Source organism: Python bivittatus, unplaced genomic scaffold, assembly GCF_059951505.1.
Source record: "Python bivittatus isolate LINGU-HERP-01145 unplaced genomic scaffold, Pbiv_v1 ctg000480_np1212, whole genome shotgun sequence".
Taxonomy (NCBI): Eukaryota; Metazoa; Chordata; class Lepidosauria; order Squamata; family Pythonidae; genus Python; species Python bivittatus.
The window spans coordinates 26,363,223-26,387,719 of NW_028277075.1; the positions used below are offsets into that span (position 1 = coordinate 26,363,223).

General features: G+C 37.9%; 1 protein-coding gene across 1 annotated transcript in view; it reads right to left on the reverse strand.

The window, feature by feature from the left end:
* LOC103067613 (cytosolic phospholipase A2 zeta) overlaps nt 1-20,963 on the reverse strand; it is a 33,096-nt gene extending 12,133 nt beyond the window's left edge. The window contains exons 1-14 of the mRNA XM_088145064.1: nt 20,883-20,963; nt 19,764-19,836; nt 17,194-17,330; nt 16,055-16,192; nt 14,584-14,627; nt 13,998-14,040; nt 13,776-13,842; nt 12,343-12,512; nt 11,593-11,706; nt 6,009-6,046; nt 5,436-5,577; nt 4,671-4,807; nt 1,366-1,588; nt 132-246 (exon numbers count right to left, since the gene is read on the reverse strand). Coding sequence (XP_088001190.1) covers nt 132-246; nt 1,366-1,588; nt 4,671-4,807; nt 5,436-5,577; nt 6,009-6,046; nt 11,593-11,706; nt 12,343-12,512; nt 13,776-13,842; nt 13,998-14,040; nt 14,584-14,627; nt 16,055-16,192; nt 17,194-17,330; nt 19,764-19,836; nt 20,883-20,954 — 1,513 coding nt within the window. The 5' untranslated portion in view covers nt 20,955-20,963. The remainder of the gene's footprint in view (nt 1-131; nt 247-1,365; nt 1,589-4,670; nt 4,808-5,435; nt 5,578-6,008; nt 6,047-11,592; nt 11,707-12,342; nt 12,513-13,775; nt 13,843-13,997; nt 14,041-14,583; nt 14,628-16,054; nt 16,193-17,193; nt 17,331-19,763; nt 19,837-20,882) is intronic.
* Nucleotides 20,964-24,497: the final 3,534 nt, after the last annotated feature.

The following is a 24,497-nucleotide window of genomic DNA, read 5'->3' on the forward strand; positions in this document are numbered from 1 at the left end:
TGGTTTGTCCAGCTGGAGAAAACTGACCTTTTTACCCACCATTTACTCATTGTTCATCAGTAAAAGTCCTAGTTTCAGTGTACATTTCACTTTAGTTACCTTGCAACCCAACTTCAGTCCTGTCCTCATACCTGTAAATTCACTGGTTTTAATATTCACCCTCACATTTTGAGCTGCATAAATAGGATAGGGATTTTGTCCCCTTATGACTGCTTCCTGTTGGTCAGAGAGCTTCGTTGGGTCCTTCTGGGTAGGGTAAAGAAAAAATCACAGTCAGTTAATGTAGTCTTACGTTTCCCAAGTGAAATTCTTAATGACTTAATACTCTGATATGCCTTCCTCAATCTGGCTCCCTTCTGATAATTATGGAAGTTTCAGTCCAACACATTAGGGCAGTGTTTCACAACCTTGGCAACTTTAAGATGTGTGGACTTCAAATCCTGCTAGTTGGGGAATTCTGGGAGTTGAAGTCCACTCATCTTAGAGTTCCCAAGGCTGAGGAATACTGCATTAGGGGATGCTAAGAATGAATAATAACACCTAGCTAGAAATGAATAAATAAGTACCAATTAAACAAACACTAGTTACTGTTAAGTATTAAGAATCACATTACTAGACTAAAAGTTAATCAGTGGCTCTGCCCATTTAAATGACCTATATTAAAGTCTTCATCTTTAATAGCAACTCCCACCAGTGTCTGAGATGTACCATCCCCATAGAAAATAACAATTGTTAATATTTTATATTTTGGTCATATAGTTTATTGGAAAGCTAATGTTCTCAGCCATCATAACCTTCAAATGTCACAGAAAGAGTCCATCAATCCTATAAAGGATTAACCACTATAGAATTAAACTTTAAACACCATCCTATTAGCAATGCACAATGACATATTTTCCATTTGTTTTTCTCTGCAATTTGGGGCACATTCAAAAAGTATTATTCAATAAAGAAATTATAATCCATTATAATTATTCCATTTATAAGAATATTTTAGTAATTTTTTTTTTATCCATAGTGCCTTCAAGTCATTGGCGACACCTGCCAACTACCTGGACTAGTCTCTGCAGTTTTCTTGGCAAGATTTTCAGAAGTGATTTGCCATTGCCTTCTTCCTAGGGCTGAGAGAGAATGACTGGCCCGAGGTCCCCCAGCTGGCTTTGTGCCTAAGGTGGGACTAGAACTCACAGTCTCCCTGTTTCCTAGCCTGGTGCCTTAACCACTACACCAAGCTGGCTCTCTTAGTGATAATACATTTTAGTTATTACTGGAGTATTTTATTTGTTTCTAGTCTTAAAGCTAGAAACAATCTACCCCTTAATAATGTAACTCTTCTTTCACAAATTTTAGGGTGCTCATTTTTACCTTGTTGTTTAGGATATACTCTATGATAAGGCCCCATAAATCCACAAGAGTGACTTTCCTTCCTGCTTTTTCCAAGGCAATTAACTCCTGAAAGTAATATGCCAGTTGTTCAGCAGAAAATGCCCCAACTTTTCCACTTGTCACAATTTTCTGAGCATTGTCAATTGCATTCTGGAGATTTTTTTGGGACCAGTAAGCATCTTTGTAGAGCATAGACATACACCTACCAAAATCATAATTGTGAATTTTAGAAAATAAACATTAAAATAAGAGATGGAATATCCACAAATAACTCCAATACTTAATAGGCACTAAGTGAATTGCCTGAATATCAGGCATATTTTCTCTTGCACAACATATTCCATTAATACTTGAGTATGGTCACAATACCACATCTTTGATGTTGGTGTTGTACTGCAAGAAATAGAAATGTACTGTATTAGAGAAAGAATTGGTTTAGGATAAATTCTAAACTCATTTAGGCCAATATAAAAGAAAGGAGTGGGATTTAAACCTGTTATGATAAAAAGTTCTTTTAAATCAAAATACTGTCACTAAATTCCAGAGAAGATCAAAATACTGTATTTATTGGCATATAACACGCACTTTTTTCCCTAAAATTTGGGGCTGAAATCCTAGCTGTGTGTTATACGATATGCCCTGCAGCTTCTCACCTCAAGGGGCAGGGCTGGAAAAGCAAAGCACCGGCAGCCAGGAGAGCATTGCTTTTTTGGCAGCCACGGCAACCCAGCACTGCCACTCCAGATGGCCACAGGGGGAGGCACGGAGCCCGCGGCCCACTGCGTAACACCCCCCTGGCCGCCCACCAAATGCTGCACCCAACCCCTCTCGGATTGCCCCAGAACCGGCGAGTGCAGAAAACAGCCTCTCCTCTGGCTCCCCGCAGCCCAGGTGGGGCGCCTCCCGCCACACCAAGCCTCTGACCCTACGGATCTGCTCTTTCCACTTTGCTCTGACGCACCAAGTGCTAGAGAACTAGGGTTCCTGGACTCTCCCATGCTCCCAACAGCGCAGGGCAGCCTTCGGAGGAGCGTCAATCCCCTCACCGGGGTGGTGCGGAGCCGTGCTGCACAGGGCGCCCACCTCTCCAGACTGCGCGGTCCCTCAGCCCAGGCAAAGTCAGAGGCTCGGTGTGGTGGGAAGCACCCCACTTTGCCCTGGAGCATCTGGCTTTCCTGTTCAAAGCCCGTGTTTCCTCTGCCGTCGGTGAGACACACACACAGACACACACCCCAGCACTTAACTCTTTCTCCTCCAGGTGCAGCACACTTGGGACAGTGGCTGGTTTGCAAAGTCAGAGGCCCGGGGAATGAGTGGTGCATGGCTCCCTGCCTGCCCCATTTTAGCAAACCGAGCAGCCCTGCGGATCTGCTCTTTGTGCTTTGCTCTGACACGGTCCCCAGACTCTCCCATGCACCCAATGGCGTGGTTGAGCCCTCAGGGGAGGGGGCCGTCCCTCCACACCAAAGTTTCTCCTGACAGGAAGGAGGGAGGAGCGGGTGAGGCCATGGGGAGCCAGAGGAGAGGCTGCATCTTCCACACTCACCGGTCCTGGGGAGATCTGAGAGGTCGGGCGCAGCTCTCAGAGGGCAGCCAAGGGGAGTGTTGCGCAGCGTGCCGGAGGCCCCACACCTCCCCCTGCAGCCATCTGGAGCGGCAGCGTTGGGTTTCAGTGGCTGCCAAAAAAGAAATGCTCTCCTGGCAGCCAGCGCAGGTGATGTTACTAAAGAGTGCAAACAGAGGAGGCATACCCTAGTAATAAATTACTGTACCCCCCAGTCCACTTGGACCACCACGGATTTTTAGCCCCTACTGGTCCACCAGAGATCTTACCTGCCTGCCTGCTGCAGACAGGTAAGCAGGAAGGGAGGGCATAAGTCCCAGTATGGTAATAAACAGATTACCATTACCACACACTACACACGCCTAACAAACACTAATGGTACACACCCACTACACACAGCCAGCCTACAACATACAAAAGAGGTGCTTTTTCTTTCATATTACGTATTTACCTTATAAGTGGTATAAATATTCATAAACAAAAAGTTCAGAGCTCCCTTTATTTTGCTTCCAAGTCATTTATTTTAAATTTAAGTTTTTTTACTCAAACTTCCTTCTTAAAATTAAGGTGCGTGTTATACCCCAATGTGTGTTATATGCCGATAAATATGGTAATTCTGTTTCTTCCATATAACTTTATATTTTAACCTCCTTCATCCAGTACTATGCAAACCATAAGTGAAGCTTATCACATGGTCAAGCTCTAGTGCTCTATTGTAGAATGCCAACTTCATGTTCCAGTTGGACTACTATGGCTTGACTGACTGTCATGTACACTATATTTTAATTATTTTATTTATATATCAAATTTGTCACCACCCATCTTGTTGAACGACTCTGGGCAGTTTACAAAACAGTTAAAATCAATTAAAATTACAAAATTATGATCTAGTATTAATAAATAGAAAATAAATAGATCCAAGAATAATTAGCAGTCACTCAGGGAGCATCATCAAGGCACTAGCCACCCCCAGGATTGGGTAAGGTTGTTATCACCCCATGCAAGCTGGCAGAGCCAGGTCTTTAATCCTTTAATCTTTAATACTGGTGAAGTTATATCTGATGTACAATTGGAGCAATGAGTTAAATGGCACTTACTGCCCTGTCTGCCATGTACCTCAAAGACAGGCAGATTTAGGCATAAGCTAAGCATGCTGCCTGGGGAATTCTGCGAGTTGAAGCCCATACATCTTAAAGATGCCAAGGTTGAGAAACACTGCTTTAGGACCTCACAGTCTAAAGAGGCCTCCCAGAATTTCAGATTTTTTCCCATTTGTTACAGTTTTATTATAATTTCATATATAAAAGTCTTCATAAATTAAGCCCTCCTGCATGGCTCAACTGAATCTCATTAACTGATTAAGATAGGATTTGTTTCTGCATGCATTTATACCTTCTGTTCAAAGAGGGCCCTTCCCCACCCCATCATGGGCCTGTTATGCATCCTGGCAGCATTCCTGCCAAGTTCAGTTGTTACACAGCCTTATTCTCTGTTAGCACTTGCCAAATGCAGTCTCTGTGGTTTCCGGTAGCTTAGGGCCTCACCATGTCTAACAGGCTATGTCGTAACAGCTAAGCCAATTACTAAGCAAGCAAGAGGAATCAAGGTCACCTTTCCTTATTGTAACTATGATGATGTCAATAATAAACTATGACAGCAAATTTTATCTAAACAGACATTTAATCCAGGTTGAGAGGGACAAGGGTTTCTGATTACATACCACGTAGACCCTGAGATGCCACCAAAATATGTGAGGATATCTAAGAGGCCAAGCTGTTGTAGCCCAGACAGGTTGCCATAGCAACTGGTCATTGCTCTCATCCCTCCTCCAGAAGCTAACACAGCCACTATAGGGAGCTAGAGAAACAAGAGAGATGATACTCCTAAGACAGGTAGAACTGATCTTTTCTCTTTTTTTTTCTTTAGTCGATTCATGTATGTATCTTTTCTAATGTTATCCTACAGAGAAAGCAGGAACAATGAAATGAGAACAAGAAGAAAGCATTTGCTCCATGGCATTTTCTCCCCTCAAAATGAATTTTGCATTGTTAAAATATCTGTGAATTTAGCTAGTATTTCTTAGGCTCAGCTGATTTAACTGGTCAAGGAGGGAGTTCAGTTTCTCTGCCTTTACTTTTTGTGCTCCCATTACTCCATACCTTACTATCTATCCCTGAGGGCAGTGTTTTTCAGCCTTGGCAACTTTGTGGACTTCAACTCCCAGAATTCCCCAGCCAGCATGCTGTCTTAAAGTCCACACATCTTAAAGTTGCCAAGGTTGAAAAACACTGCCTGAGGGTGTCGACTCCAGCTAATCAAGGAAAAGGATCAACTTTGTTTTTTCAAAATTGACCATGCCCTCAGTTCCTCAAGATTAAGCGGTAACCCTAAAGAAGAGAAAAGGAAAGCTTCATTGGCCCCAGAAAAGAAGCTGCAACTCAGGGAGAAAACTAAGTAAATATATTGATAAGAAGGAGTTCTGTACCTCTTCTTTCCAGGGTGCCACATTCAGCTTTAGTACCTTCTTTAAAGCACGAGAAATAATGTTCTTCCTCCTTGCCAAAAAGTCTCGCTCTCCCTTAGAAAGTTTAAAGCCAAGACGTACATCCATATCAATGGGGTGGTTCCTAGGAAGAAGGAAGAAAAAGAATAAAAATATCCAGATTTTGCCCTTCTATTTAATTGATTTCAGTCTGTAGCAAAAAATCAAGTGCATTTCTTTATTCTTTGTTTTAAGCGTCAGAAGCATATTTGTCCTTAAATCCATAATATTGAAAGCCAATTTTTCCCGTTGTTTAGACACAATGTAAGTTAAGGTAATGTAAAGTCTCCTTCAGGTCAAACTCACTCCTGGTGTCTTCATGGACACATCCATGTGGCTTTGTTAGAAATGTTTTGCCACAGCCTTCTTCTGGGATATTTTTTCGATTTCCCACTCTAGCTTACAGCCCTGGTATCCCTCTCTTCAACACAGACATTTTAATTTGTACTTGATCTCATGTATAATAGTGGTGCTGAATCTTGATTTTCACAGATAATTATTTTCTGGTGTACACACCTTTCTTCAATTTTCACAGTCAGATCCATAGCTTGATCCTGAAAAAATAGAATCCTGCTAAATTTACTAATACAAAATACAATGTTTAACTTTATATGTGTATTAAGAAAACAGTAAGTCTTCTCTTTTGCTCTTTTTCTATCTCTGCCATGATCTAAACATTCATAGTAATGTTTGTTAAAACAGGAGGCATTAAGTGAAGGCATTTCATTTCTTCATAGGTATGCCACATAGTTTGCTAAAAGAGTCTCTATTATTTATGAGACTTCCACATAGGCACCATTTTGACTCTCCAGACTCATAAAACAATAATCAGTGCACATCAATTGTCCTCATTTACCACTGTTCTTGAACCAAGAGCTGGCCAAAACAGTAGAGGAACATAGAAATAAGCAGCTAGAAATTGTTCCATCACCATCATTATCCTGGCCTCAGGCTATAGAGTTTTTGATAGGAGTTAAAAATAAATCTCTGCTCACTTTAAACAAATAAGTAAAAGGGTGCTACAACACCATGGTGTCATCCCTCAGCAAGCAAAGGGAATACTAAGGAACCAGGAGGTGGTATGAAGCAATATATATTTTTGTAGATATAAGGAATTAGAAAATCCAATCTTGGAAGATCAGTGGGTTCAAGTTTAAAAAATGTTAAATATGTTTCTTAAGATGTAGGGATGAAGATAATTCATCAGAAAATTTTGCTTCATGTTTACTGAACTACTAGGTTTGTGTATGTGTGTGTTCACATTATTAAAAAAAATTGAGGGCTCTGAGTCATGGTTTGGTAGTGTTCTTTTCTGGTTCCTTTAGTCATTATGTATGTTAACACAACTTAGGAGAAAATGTGATGCTGAGCTACACTCCAAAAATATATATTTGACATTTTATAAATAATCTGCTCTATCAAACCTGAGGATTGACTAAGAGAACAATTCTACACAGGTGGAAAGAAAATGATAGTCTAGATATCAACATAGATGTAAAAAAGTAGATTAAAGAGATGGCTTCCAGGGGAGGAAAGATAGACTGAAGACATCTCCATGAAAGCAGAGCTGACAATCACAGTGAAGAATGAAGAAATGGTGAGCAGACCAGCTCTTCAGAAACTCTCTGGACAAGGAGAAGATGGGACCACATGTGCTCCAAACGGCTGCTCCTTGCGAGGAGACCACAGGACAGCAGTCCCCCATGGGTGTGAACACTGGGAGATGACGGGAATAGCCATCTTGCTCACAACCATTGTCAGCACCTTTTAAAGGACACTAAGTTTGCTAACCTCACTTTCTAACCACTTTCAGAAATTGCTTATTAACTACTTTTAAGCTATTAGAGACCTTCAGAACTACAAGTCTGAAAATGCCAAATGAGTTTGCCTTCAGTCCTGAATGAAAGAAAATTTTAATCATAAACTAAAAAAATTAAAGAGTTTGAAATAAACAGCAAACGCTACATAAGATTTTGATCTTAGAAAGTTATAAACGGACTAAGGGTCGAGATAAATTTGGAATACAGAAACTTTTACAATGAGATTTTGGAATTAATTATAAAGAACAAACAGGTTCTCATGGGAAATAGATCTGTTTTGATTTTTGCAAGACATAACAAAGATAAGTAATTTTATGATTTTAAAAACTGGACATTAGAAGGGATTAAAATTTTAGGCAGAGGAAAAAACACAAGCCTTTTGTGTTGATTAATTGGGACATATACTGTAAAATGAGGCAAAATAGTATAACATTGAAAATACTAAATGAGACTTTTGAAGAATGGAGCCAGAAATTAGTAGCCACAATAGCAACAGTGTCAGTCATGATGTCTGCCTCTATGGATAGACTATGTCCAAAAGGCGTTATTGAAGAAATGACAGATGTGGAACACATTTTATCTGACAAGATAGAGATAGGACTGAAAGTAGATTTACAAATGATAGGCTAAAATAATGACTTGGAAAAGGATGTCTCATTGGATATACTGGATATACAAAAGAAGCTGGCTGATATTTAAAAAATCAAAAGAGAAATACAAATGATAAACCAAGAAAGTGACCTGGATATTTTTTTTCTTATTATATTTGATAAAAGAGGCTTGTTAAAGACCTGAAGAACTCTGTGTGATGGGATAAAGAAGAAATCAAATCCTATGACAATATTTGAACAAACTAAAAATTAAAACTATTAGAAGTAAAAGGAAGGAATCTAAAGTTGGTTTATCTGATCATGATTAAAACAAGTTATGTTGTTACTTCTGGCAACCCTTTATGGACTTTCTGCTGACACCAGGACTGAAAAGTTGATGTTTATGGATTTGCCTATAGATAAGGCTTTATTTATTTATTTACTTACTTACTTACTTACTTACTTATTTATTTATTAAATTTCTCCCCTGCCCATCTCCCCCCAACGGGGGACTCTGGGCAATTCACACAGAAGGTATATGATAAGATATAGATAAGGGATATAAAGATAAGTTAGATAAGATATAGATTTGGGATGAAGAGACAATTGTAACCTTAGAGAGGGTGAAGAATCATTAAATTTTTTATACTTGTGACGAAGGTTGGAAGTCACTTCTTTACATATTTCTTTTCTTTTTTATTACATTCTTACTTTTTTCTTTCTTCTCTTTTTTTTCCTTTTTCCTTGCACTTTTTACTCTTTCTATTCTCTTCTCTTTAAATTTAGTTTGTATTAGATTTTACTATTGTAATCAAAATTGTTAATTATATATATATATATATAATTAAACAGATGTGTTCTTTATCATTTTTTTCAATTTTTAAAATTTTTTACATTGTCAAAAAAAGATGGAACAGTACCCATCTATATATTCTAATAGCATGTTAATGGACTTAGCTAGCTGTATATTAATTTTATATGGATCTTTTTCTTCTTGTTTAAATTTACTATTACTATTATTATTTGTTTGTTTATTATTCATTAAGTTTATATGCTGCCTAACTACAATGACTCTGGGCAGTTCACAAGTAAAAGCATTAAAAATAAGGAAAAAATACAATAGTAGACAAAAATGAAGACTAGAAGATAAGAAAGATGACAAAAAACCAGACAGGAATGAAAAAGAGATAATCCCACACAATTTAAAGGGAGCTTCACTCACCCTCATTATTACATATACTTTTTTTAACTGGTTTTTGGGAGCCTAGCTTTATTTCTTGTAAGGTTTACATGGGATTTTTCTATTTGTTATACTTTTACTATAAGCCTTGTACTAATAAGGTTTAGACCAGACAGTACTTCTTTGTGTTTTTTTTTATTTGTTTCTTTTTCCCAAATTACAGTTTAAACAAGATTTCAGCAGTATTTCCATATGATTATGCAGAGAAGGTATAGAATACATTCGATGAAGTCAATTTAATAAATAGAATGCCTGAAGAACTCTGCACTGAAGTTTGTGACATCATTAAAAATGAAATAAACACAAATATCCCAAGATACCAACAAAGTGAAAATGGCTGATTTATTTAAAATAGCTGAAGAAAGGTAGAAAGCAAATGGCAACAGACACCAAGAAAAATCCGCCCCTCAAAATGCTGAGATCCAGAGAACAGTAAGAAGAAACAAGCCTCTCTCTCTCTCTCTCTCTCTCTCTCTCTCTCTCTCTCTCTCTCTCTCTCTCTCTCTCAATGCAAATAAACTAATCAAATGGGAAGGAGATAGATTTAGTTAAGAGTATTATAGAAATCAAGGGAAACTTTCATACAAAGATAGGTACAAGAAAAGACAAAGAAGGCAAAGTTCTACTGAAAAAAAAATATATAAAAAGAAATGGTGCAAATATACAGAAAAATTTTCCACAATTATCCCAAATTGATTCAGTGTATGTGTATGTATGAAGGCTTGATCTCTGAAGAAGTTGAAGCAGGTTGAGCTTCCTAGGCTCAAAAATTCAGAGATGGTGATTGTAGCAATGAAATAGAGATATCTGCAGTTTGGGAGAAAGACCATGACAGATCTAGACAAAATGTTAAAGTGCAGAGATGCTGCAGTAACAACAAACATATGCATGGTTAAGGTCAGGTTTTCCTAGTTGTAACATGTGGCTGTGAAAGCCAGACCATCAAAAAGGCTGAATGGAGAAAACTATATGCCTTTCAACTGTGGTGCTGGAGAAAATTGTTGAGAATACCTAGGACCATAAGAAGAACAAATCAGTCATTACTAGATGAAGTAAAACCAGACTGCGGTGGCGCAGCGGGTTAATAACGCTGAAAGTTGCCGGCCAGAAATGGTCGACGCTTCAGCGGTTTGAGCCCAGCCTTCTGTGTAGCAGAGTGAGCTCCTGCTTGAACCCCCAGTTCCTGTCAACCCAACAGTTCGAAAACTCACGTGAGTAGATAAATGGGGACTCTCATTCCTGTGGGAGGAAAAATGCTGGCGACGCCTTGCAAAAGGAGTCAGGAGCAGTTGCCGGGCAGTGCAACCACGCTCGCCCGAAAAGGGCACGAAGCAATGGAAACCCCGCCTCCTGTGCTTGCCAGCTGGGCTCTGCTCTAGGAAGGAGGCTCTGGCAAACCACTTCTGAAACACCTTGCCCTGAAAACTGCAAAGGACTCGTCCCAAAAGCAGTCACTGCGGGGTCGGTAACGACTGAGTGCACCATTAAAAAAAAAAAAAGACCAGACTGCTCATTGGAATCATTAATCATGAAACCAATGCTAAAATATTTTGGAGACATAATGCAAAGGTAAAGTCACTGGAGAAGACCCTAATGCTTGGAAAAATTGAAAGTAATTGAAAAAAGGCAAACACAAGGCAAGCAAGAGGGCTAGATAGGATCGCTGATGCCACAAGCATAAGTTTATGCTTAACTGTCTCCATGTGTGGGCTACAAGCTTAAATATCTTGTCACAGCAGTTTCCATACTCTTGGAGACATATTTTTCCATGCTAGCGTTACAAAAGATACTGCAAAGAATATCACACATCCCCATAATAGAGAGCTAGTTTGGTGCAGTGGTTAAAAGTGCTGGCCTAGAACCCAGGAGACTGTGAATTCTAGTCCTCCCTTAGGCATGAAAGCCAGCTGGGTAACCTTGGGCCAGTCATTCTCAGCCCAACCCACCTCCCGGAGTTGTTGTTCCAGGGAAAACAGGAGGCAGGAGTATTAAGATATGTTTGCTGCCTTGAGTTGGCCAAAAATATAAAAAGCATGTTAAAAATCTAATAATAACAGTAATAGTACAGTGGAGCTCTATGCTGTTTAGACAGAGAAAAAATAGAAATAGAACAAAAATAGAAATTAAAGTTTGGTATCAATTAATAAAGTAGGAAAAACAGAAAATTATGCAATAATAAGAGAAAATATATACAGAATAAAAGTCTGATTGCACAGATTATGAAAATATCAATATAAAATGAATGCAATACTAGGTAAAAGAACCAATGGTTGCTTACTGGAATCAGAGGAGATATAATGGAGGAATGTCCTCTTTCTGAAATGCTGAGGTCTGGGAACATGAGATGTACAGAGTACTTTCCTCAGCAACACTAAGTACAGTGTCAGCACCAGCTGAATTGACTTTTCATAAGCTGCATATCATTTAGGCACAAAGACTTAACCACTTACCTTTCCTAGAGGTACAGTCAGTTCAACTTCCTTTCCAAGAGGGAGTTCTGACACTGGAATAATTCCATTCCCAACCACTGAGGCCTTCACCTGTAAATCCTCACTCCATCCCTCCTAGGAACAAAATAAAGTTGCTGTAAATCAGATTATACAAAGCTACATACAGGCCAGAAGGAAGTCCATCGAGAAAAAGGAAAATGGGACCGCAGACTTTGGCAGAAGGCCAATGTAAGCAGCAAAATGCCTATGCTACTCAGGGCTGGAAAGCCCAGAAGAACACAAGCATGGTTCTTCCCAGGGGCTAACGGCTACTTCTGCCATTCCTGCTCATCCAAATTTTACAGGGGTAGGGGTTATTTTTGTTTTGTTTTTTGTTTTAATTATTCTGGGTGGATAGGGGGACCACAGAGAAGTAGTGATAACTAGCAGTGGGGCTACACTGCTTAACCACATTATTCTGGGTTCATTTAAAAATATTGTTCAGAACTCAGTGAAATGAAATTACATTCTTAAGGCAGAGTTGATGGATATATCTTTAAAGCCGCTGCTTCACACATAGCAGATACTACTCAGACTGAATAATCACCAATTTACTTATTTTCCCCTTATGAATCTGTATCAGATTTATGTTTAATGTTTACACATAAAACACATATGCACAGCCATTATATATGCCTAACTATCTGTTGAAATGGTGACACTTGCTCTGAGTAATAATTGAGGCCCTAGCAAGCAAATGCACCATCTTACCTCTAGCACTGCTGTGGTTTGTAACAACTCTAGGTTCAGGTGAGAAGACACTTCTTTGTTCACATGAAAGATAAACGGGATCTTCTCGTTCTCTTCTAAATTTATTCCACAGAACATTGTTAACTGATTTTCAAAGGACCCTGGTACTGATAAGTTAATTTGGCAATTGTCTGAAAATGAAAAGAAGCATTTAAAACCAATTGGTTTTTAGGAAGGCCATAACAAATGGCTTTTCCACAGAGCCTTGGGGACAGAATGGTTATAAGTCAGTGTTGTCCAAACTTGGCCACTTTAAGATGAGTGGACTTCAACTCCCAGAATGGCCGGCTGGGGAATTCTGGGAGTTGAAGTCCACTCATCTTAAAGTGGCCAAGTTTGGACAAAACTGCTATAAGTCAGCCCTCTTGTCTGGTGGTATCTCTGTGTGTGTCTGTATGTTATTGTTCTGAGTGTTCCTCAAGTGCCAGAGTTATTGTGCTTGTAACTTAATACAAGTTTAATAAATTGTTGTTATGTTGCTTATAAAGAGGGTCTGTAAGATACTCAGAAACCTTTTGGGATTGGAAAGGTATTTATGTCCTAGCAAATAAATAAATAAATTTTATGCTGAAGAAATAATTCCTTACTGAAGTAACCTGAGCACAAAAATTGAATGATACTAAGCAAAAGCAAGGAGTTCAGAAAACTCAGACTACTGTTCTTCTTTAAAAAAAAAAAAAAAAAAACCTCCTAAAAAATTCTATATATCACCAGAAACAACTCTAAGGAAATTGTACCCTGTTACAGTAAGCAAGTACTCTCCCTTTCAAAAAGGTAAGGCAGCAAAGACTTCAGCTGACTGGTTAATATGGGACAAGTCACAAGATCAGAAGTCAGAGAACTAGAAAAAAAAGAGCAGCAGCCCATCAAGCACAATTGGTAGAATCTCTTTAGAAGAAACCAAGTTCCAAGCTAAAGACATTCTTTGGGAATCTAGTTCAGAATTCCGGGAATTATAGGCCAGCACATCTAAGGATGCCAGATTGGGAAACATCACGGTAGCACAAACAACAAAGTAAGACATCCAGAACAGGGTGGCAAAAATTCCAAAAACATGACAGCAAAGCAGCAGATTTTTGCTGCCCAAATCTGGGAGCCCTAAAAAAAGAAGTCCAATCTAAGTTATGCAGGTTTGATTTCCATTGGCTATGTGGCCTGGAGCAAAGTCAAAGCTTAATAGTTAACTTTCTCCAGGTAAATGAAAGCTTTCTGCAGTAATTCCAGTACAATATTGCAGTGCATCTGTGCCACATGCCAGCCTTCATGGGTTGGAATGTGTGAGAAAGGTGTCCTTGATAAACCATATTTATTTCAGTCATATTAGCACGTGTTTTGTGAGACAGGAAAACATGTCATTGCCTTCTTTCCAAGGATTTTGGTTACAAAGGACCTACCCTTTATTATCCATGGAGCCATCTTACTTTTATTGATAGTTCCTTTAATACACAGACACGGTTGTGCCTACATGAAAGAAAGAAAAAAACATTCGAAGGGGGGGAAATGGATATGCAAATTTGTTAGTTATCCTTTTCAGGATTAAAAAGTGGGACTATGATTTATATATAAATAATTTATTTATTACAGCCTTAATAACAATGATCGTTCCTTTTACTCACCACAAGAACTCCATTAGTAATGACCTTAGAGGGACGATGCTTGCTGTGGAAATAAAAGCATTTGCTTATTTTTCTGTTTTTTTTATATTATGCTTCTAATCCACCCAATAAGCCAGTTTCTCTGAGTGGACTGCAAAGGTATTTGCAGCATGAAAAAGTTTCTGAAAACATTTTCAAATCAAAATAACAGTAAAACAAAGAGAATGGTAACATTCAGCTGATACATAAATAACCCAGAAAAGCTGTAAAATTTGCAATTACAGTGTAGAAATGAAACTTGAGTCCAAAACTATAGAAATAGCTGGAAGAAGGGGAATTCTTTACATAATACCAAAAAGACATGCCACCTCAGAAGGGCATTACATTAGAAAGGTTTTGGATAGGCTTTCAAGATTCTGTTAATATGCTCTACAAAAATAAAGACGCATTCCTGGAATTCCTGTGATGTCTGCTTCTTGATCCGGCCTGCCATGAAGACCTGACAAATAGTTGCAATGTCCCAATAATATTTTAAGTTTAAATGAAATGTCAGTTAAAGAATAAGTCTGCATATTATTACATCATGATGGAGGAAAGGACACCTCACCTTTCTTCCAATGAAAATTCAACATCCAGTTCTGCTCTTTTCTCCTTGAAGAGCAAAACAAAAGGTAAGTTAAAACAGTGTCAAGATCTAGTCCCAATTTAGTTCATCGCTACACACACATGCTCATGTGTACCTCTCTTTTGTTAATGAATGTTTAATATAGCTCTTTCTAGATCAGTATTAACTAAATCATATAAATACATATTTATTCTATCAATGTAGCTGTTCACAGCTTAGTTTCTTGTCTTGTCATACACTATACTACTTAATTAGCTTCTTGTGACTGATTCATACCATCCAGTTTATTTTAAAACAAAAACAAAAATTGCATCATTTCCTATTGAAAATACTGAGCACTTTTCCAGATACCAGTGAGTGAATACTTCAACACTTCTGGACAGCACCAGGTTGAAGCTGGTTATATTACAAATTAAGCTTGTCTGGCTCACAAACAAAACTTCAACTATTTGGAACGATGTTTCAAATACATCACAAACTAGCACTTTGACAGGATAACCATGAAGGTCTTGGAAAAGGTATTCAGATGCCATGATGTGTCCACACCTTCAAAGATCAGAATTGCCCTGTGACACTCTGTGGAAACAAAGTTGGACTTTGAAGAAACAGGATAGAAAGAATATTGGCACTTTTAAATGAATCACAGAACAAGTCAATCCAGAATTCTCACTCAAGGCACAAATGACCAGACTCAAATTATTGTATTGTGGACAATGTATTTTCACAAATGAAAACCTAGCTCTCCGGAAAAGTCTATCATGCTGGGAAATGTGGAAAGAAAGCGATGTGGAGGACCAGCAGAAAGGTGGATGTACTTAGTTACAGCAACAATGGGTGCACCATTGGAATATCTGAAGGACCAGGTTGGGGACAAATCATCCTAGAGAAAATCTGTCTATGTGATCACTATGAAGTTGACACTAACGTGATGCACTCAATCAATCAACCTCTCACCTGATATCAAATCAGTCCTACAGCTGAATTATCTTCTGTGGCTGTATTACAATTAGAAAGCTAAAGCTTTGAGAGTTTGAAATAAATGTCAATCTTCTAAAAACTATCTCTGTCTCAAAGATCAATGTGTAGCAAGCTACACTATATTTTATTTTATTATCTGAAACTTCTAGCCATTATATAATCCTGCAAAGATTGTTAGGTCTCATATTTGAGTAGAAATATTTTCTCCATACAGATGTGTCAAGGCACATCTCAAACATTTCTCATAGATGAGAATGGAAAATTCAAAACCTCTGACCTCAGCACACAAAAGTTTCTACATAACCCAGAAATTGTCATAGTGGCAATGAACTGATCATATACTCAGTTTTAGATAGCAATTTCCCTTAGATTGATCATTGTAGAACACTAGAATTATATAGATCTATTTAATATTTAATAATTCTTGCACAGTTTGATCTCCAACATATGCCTTACCCCCTGTTACAAGTCTCACCTCAGAATTTAGCACAAATGTATGTGTCAGATTCTGCCCTGGGGCAATATTGCCTAGGTCAAAAGCAACTGAAGTATCGTAACTGTTCAGACTGCTCAGCAAAATGCCTCTGTTGTAGAATGATAACTCCAGAATATTCTGCAAAGGGCAAATGAGAGCCTATTTTAACAAGTAACAGATGTTTCCCTATTTATTTATGCTTAAACTGTTCCATTTATTTCCTGTCCTTACTCAGTGCTCTGTTAGTGTTATTGTTATTGTTATCACACTTCAAACACACGCAAGCTGTGGGGATTTTCCCAGCAAAGATGCCTTTTTCTACATATCACACTTTTCCAGTCTTCTTAAAGCCTTTCTTTCACAATATCTATCTTCAGAAAAGAGTCAATTTGCTTAAAAGTGAAAGAATGACAGAGCCAAATAATATGCTATGAAATATTCCATGAGTTTAGGTACCTGCTAATATTTATTCATAGCTGTTTCATTGTGTATTGAACTCTTTCAGCTCAGCAGTTAGTAATTTTTGACGTTGATAGACAAAGCTGGTGGTCACTCAGTTCATTGGTCTTTCTGACACTATAACCTTTTCACTCACGCATGCACCTAAATGCACCAAAATTCTTCCCCGACTGAAGGAACAATGACTTTTAGTGCATTTTGGATTAATAGCTTACCCAAATTTACCCTTATTACTGGTTAAAGGAACATAGGCATGGTTATGACATAGCAATCAACTACTAGTGCGCATAACTGATAGCCTGATATGGAGTTATTCAAAAGATACATCCAGCTGGGTTAGTGAACATGGTTAAATTTGATGGACTGAGCAGTGAAAGTGTATAATTTCCCTAAATACTGGTGAACAAATAAGTCATTAAAGCAAAGGTGTTTGTGAATTGCTACTAATCCAAACTTTGTCCAATCTTTCATTATTACGTTTTCTGTGTTTTCATACAGAATGTTATGCAGAAATGAAAATCACAGCTGGTTACATTGTTCATCATCACTTTGTAGTAGTTTGAAAAAAAAAGACCCCTGTCACATTTTTGTCATATGACAGAGCTGAGTAGACCTTGCGTGACAAAGCTTTGCTTCTCTGGGCTAATATCAATAATAGGAATGACAAAGAACAAGCTCACCTTTATAGCACTATGGATTCGATATTGGAAAGTTTCATTCCATTCAGGATCACTGCTGTTATAGATAACTGGAGTTCTTTTTATCAATGGAGATGCCGTAGGAAGTTTCAAGGCCACATAGCAATCTGATTTAGACACTAATCAGGAAAAAATATATATATACAAGGATAAGAGAAGCCTAAAAAAGCTACTTTTCTTCATATATTCAGTAGTCTGAATTTTGTAGTCTCTTCCAGCTAAATAGGTATGAAGACAGACCAAGGCTAAAATCCTAAACCTGAACAGAAATTACAGTACAATTAATAGTATGTATTCCTGAGTAAATACTGTTAACACAATGGAGAAACTTCCTACCACCTGCTGAAAATAAGTAATTCTGCTGTTTAAATAAGGGTTGACATTTTCATTCCATACTTGGTTTGTGCAATAATTTGTATGCAGAAGAGGTGTTGCCAGTCTAAACAATGGATTTCCACATGTATTTATTCTATTTTTTCTCACCGCTTCCCTCCAACCTTTCTCTTTCCATGCAATTGATTAAGTGCCTTTTTTTAATGTCCAGAGTCCTTTGTTCAGAAGCATGCCATGTGCTTGTACAGATGCCTAATGGACCATTTTTTTTCTCCAAGAACTCAGCAACTATTCTTTATACTGTATTGCATCAGCAAAAATTGCATTTCCTAAAAATTTCACATATATGTTTTCTAACACTAACTGGGTTTGCTAGGCTGAGACGCTTCTTAGCAGAGCTGTATACAGGGGCAGGTCAAAGGGGGAATGAATAATTAAAGTAGTGTCAGGCTGATGTGATGTAAGCTTACTTTAGTATGTATGTTATGACATCACAGACATACAGTACTGTGCAAAAGTTTTAGGCAGATGTGAAAAAATGCTGTAAAGTAAAAATGCTTTCATATATATATGTGTGTGTATATGTGTGTATATATGTGTGTGTGTGTAACCTGTGATATGAAACTGTCTTCAACAACCTCACTTTAGTAGCAGAGTTTGGCTGTTCCTCACCCAGTTTTAAGCCTCCTACACAGCTGTTTCTGTTTCAGTTAATGACTGTGTTTCAACCTACATATGAAATTGATGATCATTAGCACCTGCTTGGTATAATTGGTTAATCATACACCTGACTTTAATCCTACAAGATCCCTGACTTTGTGCAAGTGTACAAAGTGTGCAAGTGTAAGAACTGATGCTGGTTTGAAGCCAAAGGTTAGTCACACCACATATTGATTTGATTTAGATTTCTCTTCTGTTTGTTCACTTTGTATTTTGTAAATTGATAAACATAAACAATTACAATATATATTTTTGAAAGCACTCTTACTTTACAGCATTTTTTCACATCTGCCTAAAACTTTTGCACAGTACTGTATATGAAAAGGGTGGTGCTGATAGTGCAATGCAATCAGAACGATGAAAGCACCGGATCTTGTGGATGCCTCTGCCCTTTGGTGTACACAAAGAGGAACAAGAGGGAACAAAGGACAACACATACCTAACAATAACATATGAATGTCACAACTTGCCTACTTGCAACAGGCATTTGGATGTAAAGATAGAAGGGTGCATTTGAGTGATGATGTTATTCTGCAGATGATATTATTTTGGCATAGTAGCAGTTTGCTGCCGACACTGCTGCTCTTTTTTGTTTTATATGATTTTAAAATCATACTAGGGCACTATTCAGTTCTGTCTTGAGTGGAATCAGTGGGCTTTAAGTATACAACTCTGTAATGGATCACAGTGTCTTTTAAAGAAAATAGAACCAATATGTCTTAATCAAATTGGCTTTCCAAATGTATTCATGTGGATAATTTGCAGAATTCCCAACTAGCAAATAGAATTTAGGAGGGTTGTATGTCAAAATATCAGGAAGGCTCTAAACTGGGAACAGTTTTTCTAGTATGGTATATGAATTCTAGTTACATTTTGGAAAACAAGCATCTAACTTTACAGACTTTCTCTCTAGGTCCTAATTTAAATATGAACCCACTTCTTGCCAAGGCAATCCCTTTTTTCCCCTTTCCTTCCTTTTGATTAAGAGTAATTCTAAAATAATCAGGTGGAAAAAGTAGACAGAGTTCTAATGTCCATTAATCAAACAATAAGTGCGTATTGTTGAGATGCTAAAGCAAACAAATGCATCATCACACAAATCAACTCAAAACTCTCACTTGAGGCACAAATGACCAGGCTCAAATATCATACTTTAGATTATGACAAGATTATGACAGACCTAGCTCTCTGGAGAAATCTATAATATTGGGAAAGATAGAAGGAAAAAGAAGACAAAGATGACCAGTGGCAAGGTGGATGAATGTAATTGCAGTGGTGATAGATGCACCACTGGAAGACCTGAAAGACCAGTTGGGGACAGATTGTCCTAGAGAAAATCTATCTATGTGATTGATAAGAATTGATACCAACTTGATGATACATGATTAATTGACACGCTGTGAGGAGCAAGCACATTCACATCTATATCTTGACCAACAGAGTCCGCTGGAGTTGGGTGGCCAATAAATTTAAATAAATCAAAAATAATAATAACTTACATAAATCTAGGCCATGGATGTTTCTGGCTCTGAGGATTTTTACTGTGAGATTATAGTAAGGATGCACTTCAACCTGAAACAATAAGGAAGAAAATTCATTTTAACTTAATTTAAGCAAAACAAGAAATATATTTGGACAGCGTTCTAGACTCCTAGAATTCTCAACCACTGTGATCAATCTCTACTGTGCTAATTGTGAATCCTGGGAGTTGCATTCCCACAATTTTTAGAAGGCTCCAGATTGGAGAAGAAAGTAAGAAAGAACATGTAAACATGAAGACATGAGTATTGCTACCAAATGTGTATTTTAACCTAATGGCTAATTTAAATAATTACTGGTTATTGTGTAAACCTGATATCCTCCAGATAACTCTGACCTGCTCCCACCATCATGGCCAATGGCAAAGAACTGTGGGAGTGATAGCCCAAAATATCTGGAACACACCTGGGTGCTATCCCTGGGTACTTTAAACTAACAAAATAGTTTATTTTATAATGTTAAAAATAATAGAACAAACCAATGAAAATCATCTATTTAATTAGGCATGAATATCTCAGTATAGTACAGTAGATTTGGTCAGAGAAATTTCAGAGCTTTCTAGGATTGGCAACAATACAGAAATGATTTATCACTGTCAAGCACTAACCAGACCCAACCATTCTAAGTGTCTTAGATCAGCCAAGTGATCTTCAGCTCAGTGATCTTCAGCTCAGTGATGCCCCCTGCTGTAGATGCTACAGTAAGCAGGTAAACAAAAGCAGTTAAGAGTAACCTGGCAATGGAATCAACAACTCAGGGAAGTGGTGAGCTCCACTTCCCTGGCTGTGTTCAAGAAAAGATGGATAGCTATCTGTTATGAAAGACTTAATTTGGATTCTTGTGCAGAACAAGCAGTTAGATGTGATGAGCCACTTGGCCCCTTCCAATTTTGGATTCTATAGGTGCATTTGATTATTATAATAGGAAACACAAATTATTTCCTCTAACTCAGTGTTTCTCAACCTTAGCACCTTTAAGATAGGTGGACTTCAACTCTCAGAATTCCCCAGCCAGCCTGTTCTAACTGAACACTTGCCTAAGAATTTACTAAGAATATAGCTACATTTATATTCACATACTTCCATGTCCTTTTTCTTGATAACATTAACAGCCAGAAGTGGCAGCATTCGAGTTGATAGTCGGCCAAGCATCGCTGAATGCAAGATCAGAAACCAGGCTGAGGAACATGCTGGGCCTGTATTAAACACAGTGAAAGTGGAAAGGCTTTTGGTGTCACTGAACAGGGGGTATATCATTATGTCCTGTCCTGCCTCTCTAAAAATAAAAACAGTAATTATGAAAAATGGCCTAAAGAAACCTGTAGCATTTGCTCTAAGGACGTCAGTGAAATATTTGTGTTCTTAAGCAGGAAATGCCAGTTGTATCCAGCATTCTTTATTCAGAGAAATTAGGGCACAATATACTCCAAAGAAGTTATTTTCTATACCAACAGGATTTTTTTTTTTTGTAATTCCTTAGGAAGGAAAAATTCAGTTTTAGCTTCCAAATTGAAACAATAGCAGCAGACTTAAAGTACAAAGTACAGGGCAAAATATGTCACAATGCATTCATATTGTTTCTAGTAAGTTCTTCTCCATTCTAAATATACTGCTACAGAGAAATCCCAGAATTATCTATATTTCTGTTACAGAGTTTGAGCATCACCTGTCTCAAAACATTCCACCCTTCATTTCTTGCTATAATTATTAACTACGGGTGTCAAGAGGAAAGGAAAGCCTATGAATTTCCTGCATAGTATGAATTATGATATTTAAATTATGCGTGCAATCATGAATTGCTATTCATCCTTCAAGAATTAAAAATGGAACTGATTCAGAGGTTAGAAAAATACACTTATTTTCCAGAGAGACTTGGGGAGCAGGTTCTGTTTCTCACATATAACTAAACCACAATCACTCTACACACATGCAAGCAATTTAAAGACGTGAAGTTGTTTAATCTACTAGTCCAATTTAAGAGTAGGAGGAAACCAGAAAGTAAGACATGGTGGCCGTGTTCACATGACATTGCTGATTGAGTCATTCCTTCCCCCAGCCAGATGGCCATTCTCCCTGTGCTGGTATCACGTGAACCAAGATGACTCAATCAGTAATCCACCAGCTCCCTTTTTCAACCCATATGGTCATGTAGTGGAGGGGAACTGAAACGATCACAGACAGCAGTTGGAGAGTGCCAGTATCTGTAAAAAAAGAAGGAATCAGTGGCATTGTGTTCACAAAAAATGTGTGTGTCATTATTGAACGACTAGTCTGAAATATACCTAATTAACTGAATCTGTTTACATACCTTTATATTCACTATAAACTCACTGATACAAATTTTAAAAATATCTAAATTGCATGTTAAGATCACACTCTTAATGGCTGTGTGTTTTGTAACAAAGACTATATTTTTGTATATATAAATAAGATAAATAAGATAAAATTATAATATATATTTCTCACCAAATAAGTAATCAAAATCAAGCTAAGTTTAAACATACAATTATACTGCAGAAGACCAATTCACAGAGCCACATTAATATCTATTTTTGATAGGGCGAACCAGACTTTGACATCCAGGTGGACTAGTGTTTTGTGAAATCTTCTAACTATAGTTCTGAAATTAAAAAGAGAATTCAGTACAGACCAAATTAAAATTTGAGAACCACCAGTTTGAAATTCTGCTGGACTCCCAGATATTTGAGAGCTGTACCAGCTGGTTTCAACTATTTTGTTCAAAGAGTCCTCTTTAAGATGAACTAAATCCTACAGTGACTTCCAACAGTGGCTTGACAGTTCACAAACATTTCTAATGGAACTACTGCAGGCAGTGTTTAAAATGAGGAACCTTATATCTGAATGTACTTCTGCAGTAATGGAAAGCAATTCTACTTATTTACACTGGAAGGTTCCTAATTCTCTTACTCAGTGCTGTCCCCACTACATGCAAAAGGTGTTCCTGCAGTTTGGGATTTGGCATAGAGGTTCACAGTAAGTGGGAGAGGGGTATCAGCAAAAAGTAAGGGTCCTGATTAGTTGAGGAGAGAAAATACCTTGCACTCACCAAAAAATGAGTTTAATAAAAACCACAATATTGGAAACTGTTCGTGATAAATGCTTCAATCTAGTTATAATACTGTTACCTGGAATTTTGTTTCTGCATCCTATAAAAAAACTTGACCTCCCCACCCCTTAATAAACACTTTTTGCTTTGCCTGAATTACTGGGTGGTTCGTATTTTCAGGTAGGCTAAGAAGCCACCTTTGCAAAGGTAAAATGGTTTTCTCTCCCAAATTCAGGGAATAGGTTTTCAGCTCCATGCCACTCGGGGTGCCTGAGTTTTAAAGGCAACAATACCAGTACTGTTAATACTCATCTTATTGGGTAAACCTGGCTTAGACCACAAAGTGAAACAACAGACCTTAAGAGAGAAGTGCCTGGGATTGGGTTGGTTCAGGGCTTCTTAACTGAAATTGGTTCTCCGTAGGTAGTTCTAAGAGAAGACTACCGTCGCTGAAATTCTAACTGTCATCGTTCAAATGTCAAAGGTGGGGAAATGGCTTTGATCATGGAAAGCATGAATAATAAATATATCCTATTATTAATAATCTGGGTGGGCTTCAGAGGTCCACATGGGCAGGGTCTGCCAACCCACTAGGTGTAATAAAGCAGCCAACTCATTGGCCAAGCTCCCAATCACCAGCCTGCAACGGCACCCGTAACAGACTGCAATGCCACCTAAAGGACTTTATGAGGGATATCATCATCATGCAAATACCACAGTTGTGTATTTGCATCATGACGTCTTCTCTGAGTATGTTGGTCATTGCGTTTGCATGATGAAATCATCAACCATGTGTCATTTGCCCCACCTTGCCTGCCCTGTAGATACCATGTTACCCTCTTAATTTGCTGCTTCCTAGAGCAACTTGCCATTCCACTGGTATCACTACATGTGTCATTCTGAGGTAGTTGTCAAAATGACTCATTATAAAGTGGTTGAGCTGTCTGTATACTCAGGTAACTCCATGGTCTCTTCGCTGGTGGCCTCAGTAGGTTTCCTTGGGTTGCCCTGTGTATAGAGCAAATATTGTCCAATTTTTTATCAGTACCGGTAAATTCCTTAGTCCACACACTCAACTGAAAAGGCCTGACTACTATGACAACTTCTTGTTGTTGTTGTTATCCCAATTGGACAAATGCAGACCAATCAGAAAGTTTTAAAGCTTGGTCATAGATATAGGACAATTTCTATCACAATGCAGTAGGAGGGACAATTTAACTCTTTCAATCATGATCCTAATAAAAAAAAGCCTTTGCAGATTAATATAAATCCCAGGATACTTTATATTTTGTGTGGAATTCAGAGAGAGAGAGAGAGAGAGAGAATATTTTCAGAAACTCAGTATACCATTTCATAAATTTGTATGGGATTCTTCAGTTCCAAAGGTATCTTTGAAAAAGATGCAATTGTCAGTTAAAGATGGGGATTTCAATTTTCTGAATCTTGAATTATACCATTATGCACACCTTTTGACTAGTACCAAATTTTGGATATCTTCATATGCTACAAATTCTCCTCCCTGGCCTATTTAGAATAATAGTTGCATGCAACACCTTTAATTAATTGGACTGTTTGGAATTCAAAATATAATTGATTTATTATATCTCCTGTTACTGTTATATTGATTT